The sequence below is a fragment of the Cetorhinus maximus genome, chromosome 6 (genome assembly GCF_964194155.1).
Source record: "Cetorhinus maximus chromosome 6, sCetMax3.hap1.1, whole genome shotgun sequence".
Taxonomy (NCBI): Eukaryota; Metazoa; Chordata; class Chondrichthyes; order Lamniformes; family Cetorhinidae; genus Cetorhinus; species Cetorhinus maximus.
Genome location: NC_135884.1, coordinates 5,384,856 through 5,394,090, shown reverse-complemented (window position 1 = coordinate 5,394,090; position 9,235 = coordinate 5,384,856). Strand labels below are relative to the sequence as shown.

The following is a 9,235-nucleotide window of genomic DNA, read 5'->3' as shown; positions in this document are numbered from 1 at the left end:
AAAATAGTTTAAAATGTCAATTTTAAAAGTGGAGTGATTTGATATTCAACAAATATAAAATTATTTTTTCAGGACTAGTTAGGCTGTTCAGCCGTTATCACGAAATTCATAAGTTGTTAAAAACCCGGTTATACCTCATTCAACAAAGGTTTTTACAGTGTGACTAATGGTGTAAATGGATGTTCTCATCAGTCCAGTGATTTCTCATTGATGCATTCTAGAGGGACTTCAACTGCACACCCTCTGGGAAGTATTGAAGTAGCTCTGACAGCAACTTCTGGATCTCCGTGTTTAACATCACATGTGCAGACTCCAGGAGGTGCTGTCAGCTTCAGGGGACTAATGATGGCAAACGCTGAGAATTTCACTGTCCTTACAACTGCAAAATTCAGGCTTTTTTTCTCTGTTAATGAATGGTTTTTGTCTTCTGTACTCTAGGTCTGCACTTTAAACCTACGCAAAAATCAGTCTTTAATGTGTGGATATACATCTCCTGTCAACAAAAGCTTACTGTGTCTATTTGACCTGATACACCTATAATGTAGTATTCACTTGGCTCGGGCGATTGGCTTGAGCCCATAGCTTCAGACCACTTGGTAAGAGTCCTACCAACTTGAGTCACATTGGCATTGTAAATGTTGAGGAGAATAGGAACCAAAGTAAAAACTACTCACCTCCTTCAGTTGCAGGATGGTGGTTATGCTACTGGACTAGACTAATGACCGGTGAGAGATGAGTTCAAATCCCACCACAGGGATTAGGGAATTTGAATTCAGCTAATTAAGGAAATCTGGAATGAATCAATAATGGCGACCATGAACTATTGGGTTTTTTGTTTAAAAAAAACCTATCTGGTTTAATAGTGCCCTTTAGGGAAGAAAATACGCTGGTTTACACGTGAATCTAGACGCTCTGAAATAACCAAATATAAGAACAGAAAATGTTGGGAATCCTCAGCAGGTTTAGCAGCATCTGTCAATGTTGGCCTTACCAACAATGCGCACGTTTCATGAGTGAATTTTTTAAAAAGCCCTACCCACAACAATATACAGACACTGATATTGAGGACTCAGTTCATTGTAAATGTGAAATAAATCAGATTTATTAGTCCACTTGTGTTTGTTTAATGGTTGTGGATCAGTGTAGTACAGTAGACAGCTTTGCAGTATATACAATGTCAGTATGAGAAATGCTTTAAATTGTTGATTAAAACATAGTTCTTATTGAGTATATTAAAATTATTTGCCATTACAATACAACACCAATTGGTAAATAAAGCAATTTCTCTTTAATTTTTGAGATTTTACCTCCCCTCCCTTTCATTGCCTCCCTGTCTCAATACTGTCATCCTGGGGCCAATGCAATTGTCAGATTCAGGGCACTATCTCACAGTGACTGAATTACAGCTCCTTTCACTGATTAGGTGGGTTTGAAGGGGCTTTGGGAGCATATGAGAGTCTGCCCCTTATCCCATGAATGCACCAACTCATCAACTCAACTGCTAGGCCTTCCTAGGAGAGGTTTCCCATCTTGGTATTGTCAGATGCCAGTCATCCCTCCCTTCCCATCCAGTAGGTGCAATAGTCAAATTCGTCACACACTTTAGCTAATAACTGGGGAGACTAGAGCGGCTGGAATACGTTTTAGAGTGGAGAAGGTGAAGGGAGATTTTAACATTACAAATTATGAAGCATTCCAGTGACAGGCAGATCAGTAATTAAAGTAATTAGGTACTTGCAGGGGCCAGAAGCCCTCCCTTCTCTATTATAGCGACAAACGCCCCTTAGGTGAATTATAGATGTGTGATGGCACAAATCAAATCAGTACCTCTTGTATAAGTTTGATGCTCAATTTTAAAGATATAAAAGCATTTAGGGAATCATGTGTGCGAGAAGAAGGGCCAACAATTTTCTCAGTTTTATTATGTAGGATTCCGGGAGCTTTATTAGTGTCTTTGGCAATGCATTTCATGATTCTGTCTGCATTTCCATGGAAGCGGTAAACCAGTGGCTTTGTCTACAGTGTACTTAGCGGAGAGCGAGGGAGCTCTGCGGTCTCACAGCGAGGGGGTGATACACTCCTACGGCAGCTTGGCTGACAAGAGGCTAGCATGGTCTGGGTCGTGGGTCTAAGAAGTGACCATTGCTCGGAGTTGAACCTACTCTAGCCCTTTATTGCACCCCCAACCCACCCACTGCAAATTATAGCCTGTAATTTTAACCCTGAAGGGCCCCATGACAATGATGCTAGCCCTTGGCTCGGGGTGGGAAGCGATGGTGAGCTACAGACTGGGTTTGAGGAATGTTGATTGTTTTCAGGAAAAGTGTTTCTCCACATTCAGAAACAATGGGTGCACAAAGAGGGAACTCAATCTAGTCACGGCTTTCAATGGTTGTACCTAATCTTGAGTTCAAATTTTGATTGGAAAACAGTAGCTAAACAGATAATTGTTTTAACATAGTTCTCTTTTCTAAAAAAAAAATGCTTTTTGTTTATTAATTAGATGGTTTGAATTTGGTTTTACCACCCCACCCCCCCACCCCACCCACCCCCTACCCCGCCCCCACCCCCAACACATACATCCCCAATATAAATTAAACTAGGTCCTTTGCAAACTTTCCATATTCAAACTTGACTCATTGTGCCAGTGGTGGCAGTCTATCATTGACCCACTTTCCAATCAATTGAAACACTTCTGCAGTGACTCTTGGCATTTCTCGATGGAGCTGGTGGTAACAGTTATTGAAGATCTGAAATAAATTCAGAAAGAAGAGATGATGGTGACTAAATCGCATCATTGAATGACTGACATTGATCCAGGTAAAGGAGTCAAATGGAAATCTGATTGGAAAGAAGAGCAGAATTTCTTCAAGGTCAACTTTCCCGGAAAAGAAGGGTCAGCGAATCAAACGCTAAAACAATAGCAAAATACCGTGGATAATGGAAATCTGTTCTGATGGAAGGTCATCAACCTGAAACATTAATTTTATTTCTCATTCCACAGATGCTGCCAGACCTGCTAAGTATTTCCAACATTTTCTGTCTTCATTTCGGATTTCAAACATCTCCGGTATTTTGCTCTGGCATGAAAAATAACTCATTATCCTCAGAAACATCCTATTGTGTATTTGCCAGATTGTTGTATACTTTTATATATCTGATTTACCTCAGATCAATGCAAAGGTGGCACTAGTTCTAAGTCTACAACAGGTTTACTTACAGTGTTTTAAAATATCTCAGCAATCATTGGATTTCTACACACATGTTCACAGCTCAAACTTCTCACCTTTCTGGAGCTCTCAGAGGCTACACCCAGACTTAATCAATGGAGCACAGTGAACATATATGAGTCAACGGACTAATATAATCAAACAGAGATCAATGAAACCATTGAACCCTGCATATCCCGTTGGGATTTCCAGAACAATTAATTACTTTTGTTGTTATGTTGGTAAAAGAAAGAACTAATTTGCATTTCTATAGCATCTTTCATTATCTCAGGATGTCCCAAAGTGCTCTACAGGCCAATTAAATACTTTTGTAGTGAAGGAATGTAGGGAGTGACTGCCAATTTGCAAGCTCCCAAAAACAGCAACATGATAATGGGCTGTATTTTAGGTTTTGGTTGAGGGATAAATGTTGGCCAAGACACTGGGGAGAACTCACCTGCTCTTCTTTGAAATAGTGCCATGGGATCTTTTACATCCATCTGAGAGGACAGATGTGGCCTGAGGGTTACTGTCGAATCTGAAAGATGGCATCTGTGACAATGCAGGTCTCCCTCTATCCTCCACTGGTTTCCCAGTCAAGGTGATGTGCTCAGGTCTCCCAAGTTGAACTCAGAAGGATTGATTGACAGCGAATATTTTAATAATAATTTTAAAATGTATGAATAGGTAAATAAATATTTCATGTTTTTTATTCATTCCTGGGATGTGGGCATTGCTGGCTAGGCCAACATTTATTGCCCACCCCTAGTTGCCTTTGAGAAGGTGCTAGTGAGCCATCATCTTGAACCGCTGCAGTCCATGTGGTGTAGATACCTCACAGTGTTGTTAGAGAAGGAGTTCCAGTATTTTGACCCAATGACAGCAAAGGAACAGCGATATATTTCCAAGTCAAAATGGTGTGTGGCTTGGAAGGGAACTTCCAGGTGGTGGTGTTCCCATGCGTCTGCTGCCCTTGTCCTTCTAGATGGTAGAGGTCATGGGTTTGGAAGGTGCTGTCTAAGGAGCCTTGATGAGTTCCTGCAGTGCACCTTGTAGATCACACACACTGCCTAAACTGTGCGTTGATGGTAGAGGGAGTGAATGTTTGTGGATGGGGTGCCAATCAAGCGGGCTGCTTTGTCCCGGATGGTGTCAAGCTCCTTGAGTGTTGTGGGGGTTGCACTCATCCAGGCAAGTGGGGAGTATTCCATCACACTCCTGACCTGTGCCTTGTAGATGGTGGACAGGCTTTGGGGAGTCACTCGCAGCAGGATTTCAAGCCTTTGACCTGCTCTTGTAGCCACAGTAATTATATGGCTATTCCAGTTCAGTTTCTGGTCAATGGTAACCCCCCCCAGGACTTTGATAGTGGAGGATTCAGTGATGGTAATGTGATTGAATGTCAAGGGGCATTTGTTAGATTCTCTCTTGTTGGAGATGGTCATTGCCTGGCACTTGTGTGGCACAAATGTTACTTGCCACTAGTCAGCCCAAGCCTGGATATTCTCCAGGTCTTGCTGCATTTGGACATGGACTGCTTCAGTATCTGAGTCATCCTGAATGGTGCTGATCATTGTGCAATCATCAGTGAACATCCTCACTTCTGACCTTATGATGGAAGGAAGATCATTGATGAAGCAACTGAAGATGGTTAGCTGAGGACACTACCCTGAGGAACTCCTGCAGTGATGTCCTGGAGTTGAGATGATTGACTTCCAACAACCACAACCATCTTCCTTTGTGCTCAGTATGACTCTAACCAGTGGAGAGTTTTCCCCCTGATTCCCATTGACTCCAGTTTTGCTAGGGCTCCTTGATGCCACACTCGGTCAAATGTGGTCTTGTTGCCAAGGTCACTCTCACCTCACCTCATGCAGTAAGAATTCTGTAAGAAGGTTTATTAGTTTAATCATATTCATTGCATCAGGATTGTAGGAGTGTTATTAGACAAAATTTGTCGCCAAACCAAATAAGGAGATATTTGGACAGGTGACTAAAAGATTGGTCAATGAGGTTGGTTTCAAGAAACAAATTCAAGTAAGAAAGAGAGCTGGAGAGGTTTAGGTAGGAAATTTCAGAGCTTGAGTCCTGGGCAGCTGAAGGCACTGATAATGGAGTGACAAAAATTGAGGATGTGTAAGTGGCAGGAATTGGAGGAGTGCAGAGATCTTGAAGGATTGTGGGCCTGAAGGTGACTACAGAGATAGGAAGGGGTGAGGCCATGGATGGATTTGAAAACAAGGATGACAATTTTAAAATCAAAGTTTTGCCAGTTGTCAATGTAGCTCAGCAGCAGGCACAAGGGGATGATTGCTGAAGTGAGATCATGCACGATATGTATCATTGCCTTTTATTCAGTTCCTTGGGAGAAACTGAACTAAGGACCAAAAACTGAAGGACAAATCAGGCGTGGGTATTATCTCTGGGAGAAATTCTAAGTGGCTTTCATCACAGAATTCACAGAGAATCACAGAATTGTTACAGCACAGAAGGAGGCCATTCGGCCCATCGTGTCTGCACCGGCTCGCCAAATGAGCAACTCACCTAATGCCATCCCCCCGCCTTCTCTCCATAACCCTGCACATTCTTACTTCACGTTCAAAATTTGACGGGGAATGGGATGGATCCTACATTCACTGTAAGAGTGAACAGTGTCAGTGTGAGGACTGTGGGTCGCTGCAGGTGAGAGAAGGAGGGATGTGGGGTTGCACTGGTGTCGGTAATCAATAGCAGGCCCCGAGACTGACCGGCACAGGGTTACTAACACCATCCACAGACTGGGCATGTGTCATGCCCGCCATCATGTATAAGGGTCTCAAGGTTGGAGACGTTTGGATTATAAGGAAGATCCCAGGTCAACCTGAGTACCCAGGGAAGAAAAGCCTCACCTTCATTGTCTTGTCCGAGCTGGCCGCCATCTTGTACAGGAGGAAGGAGCCCCTGATGTCGCACAGTTTATCTGCATCACCATGTAAAATCAGCATAGCCCAAGTGATGGAGGGCAAAATCTTCTCGACTTTGGCCACCGCTTGTGACACCATAACAGCGAATCTCATCTTGTAAGGTCCATGGTAGTTGAGAGGATCATTTTCGTAGTTCTTCACCTGCAAAGAACAAAACATGTCACATCGCACATTGGGGCCTCAACAGAGGAACAATGGAACTTAACGTCCATCCGAAGCATGTGAAACCAAAACAGGAGAGGAGAGAAGGGTAAGTTGAGTCATCTTTCTGACCTTGTGTAGTAAAGTTTATTTTTATTTGTTCAAAACCTGTGGAATCCTGTGGCTTTATTCACTGAGCAAGTGTCTTAAGTATCAAGCTTTGTCTACTTTAAACAAAACATTATTGGTCCCTAACCGGACTATATCAAGAACATAGGAGTCTGGCTGAGGATCATAAAGGGCATCAGGAATGAAACAAGTAAAACGTTGGTAATTGGACAGCCCAGAGACTGATGTGGGGAGATATTGGCAAAACATTCCTATTTAGGAAGACAGAACAGAATGTGGAGGAGGGTGATTGGGGGTGGGGTGTGAGTGTCAGCAGATGGCATAGCGCTAATGTTACGAGACCTAGTAATCCAATGGTCCAGGTTAATGCTCTAGGGGGGCTGCTAGTGGAATTTGAATTCAATTGAATCCTAAAAAAAGTTCAGGAATTAAAGGGAAATCTCAGTAATGGTGACCATGAAACTATCTGATTGTTATTAAAAAACCCTTTTGGTTTATTAATGCCCTTAAGGGAAGGTGATCTGTCATTGCTCCCTGGCCTAACCTACATGTGACTCCAGACCCACAGCAATATGGTTGACTTTTAACTGCCCTCAGAAATGGCCTAGCAAGTCATTCAGTTGTACAAAACTGCTGTAGAAAAGTGAATTAGGAATACAACTGGACAGAAAACCCAACATCGACCTAGGCATCAGAAATGACATGTCAGCCCTGTTGATGCTGCAAGGTTCTCCTTACTAAAACCTAGAGGCGTGTGCCAAAATTTGGAGAGCTGTCCCACAGAGTAGCCAAGCAACAGCCTAACATAGTCATACTTGCCGAATCATACCTTACAACCAATGTTCCAACCTTCTCCATCAACATCCCTGGGTATGTCCTACCCACCAGCAGGACAGACCCAACAGAAGTGATGGAGCAGTGATATATGAGAAGGAGGGAGTTGTTCTGGGAGTCCTTAACATTGACTCTGGATTTCATGAAGTCACATGGCATCAGGTCAAACATGGGCAAGGAAACCGCCTGCTGATTATCACCTACACCCACCTCTCCCTCATCTGAGGAATCAGTACTCCTCCATGTTGAACACCACTGTGAAGAAGCACTGAAGGTTTCAGTGGCACAGAATGTACTCTGGGTGGGGGGTTTCAATGCACATCACCAAGAGTGACTCGGGAGCACCACAACTGATCTGGCTAAGTCCTGAAAGACATATCTGCCAAACTGAGCCTGCAGCAGATGCTGAGGAAACCAAAAAGAGGGAAAAAGCTACTTGACCTCACCCTCTCCAATCTATATATCTAGATACATCTGTCCATGACAGTATTGGTAAGAATGATCACCTCAGGGTCCTTATGAAGACAAACTGAGGATACTGTTAAGATCCCTGTAAAGACCGATAACTTTTAAAAGGAAATTTGAATTTCTAGTTAATAACTGAAAGAATGGCACATTCAAGATTCCACATTTTAAGATTTTTACTGTATCAAATGACTAAAAACACTAGTAACTAAACACCTTTTGCAAGCAACTTATACTTTAAATGGCAAAATGGTACATCTGCCTTTTATGCTTGCCACCCATTGCACTCTCCATGGAATTATTGCCCTTATAGTAAATGGTCCACAGTTGCTCCCAACTTCCTATAGGTTCCCGTATCCCTGCTTCACAAAGAAATAACTTCAAGTGACCATCTCCAGGCACCTTCCTCAGTTTGCAGAGAGTTTCTTATATCCACTACCCACTTTAAAGCCTGTTCCAATCATTCTTCCTCCCACTCACCATGCCAGGACAAATCTCCCAAAATACTTAGATGGCTGCAGGATGTGCCTCTTTCAACTAGAGACCGTCTCCCTCATTTCCTGGCAATGGTAGCTTGTAAAGCAAAGCAGCCTTTCTCTTGGCTGACCACACAGAACCTCTGCTATCTGTCTGTGATTTATTGATTTGTAGGGAAGCCTGTAACCTGATCTCAAAAATGGCTTCCTCTGCCCTCTTCCCCATGGCAATGTGAAACACATTAACCTTGCATCCAGATAGAAATGCTAATCATCTATCCTTGATCCTAGCTCACTTACACCTTAGAAGTAAATGTACAGTTTACAGCACAATGTTTGCAACCCTGTGCTTCAACACCTTTCTGGGACTTTGGGAGACCCAAAGGTTTTTTTAATTCTTTCATGGAAGTGTGTATCACTGGCTCATCCCTAACTGCCCTTGAGAAGGTGGTGGTGAGCTGAATTTTTGAGCTGCTGCAGTCCATGTGGTGTAGGTACACCCTTAGTGCTGTTAGTGAGTTTCAGGATTTTGACCCAACGACAGTGAAGGAATGGTGAAATGGTTCCAAGTCAGGATGGTGTGTGGCTTGGAGGGCAATTTTCAGGTGGTGGTGTTCCCATGTACCTGCTGCCCTTTTCCTTCTAGGTGGTAGAGGTCACGATTTTGGAAGGTGTTGTCGAAGTAGCCTTGGTGAGTTGCAATCTGCTGATGCCATTGTTTCCAAGCATAAATACCTTGCACTTTCTTCTCAGATTTCCTTGATCTCTAACAATCAACCCACCCAGACTTACTGATAGCACAGCTGCTGATGATGGGCTGAAGGGAAGGCACAAAAGGCTGGAGATTTAATGGAGAGTACAGGGGGGATCTATGGGGATATAAAAAAGATAAAGACATAAAGGGAGGAAAGGCCATGAAGGTGTTTAAAGACAAGAACATTTTAAATTTGAAGCATTTTGAGCCCAGAAGCCAATGAGGAAAAGAATGATGGATGAGTTGGATGTGGTGCAAGATATG

General features: G+C 43.0%; 1 protein-coding gene across 1 annotated transcript in view; it reads right to left on the bottom strand.

Moving 5' to 3' along the window:
• Positions 1-2,589: 2,589 nt before the first annotated feature.
• LOC144681439 (monoglyceride lipase-like) overlaps positions 2,590-9,235 on the bottom strand; it is a 57,254-nt gene continuing 50,608 nt past the window's right edge. Inside the window, exons 6-7 of the mRNA XM_078543027.1 lie at positions 6,098-6,313; positions 2,590-2,750 (exon numbers count right to left, since the gene is read on the bottom strand). Of these exons, the coding sequence (XP_078399153.1) occupies positions 2,637-2,750; positions 6,098-6,313 (330 nt within the window). The 3' untranslated portion in view covers positions 2,590-2,636. The remainder of the gene's footprint in view (positions 2,751-6,097; positions 6,314-9,235) is intronic.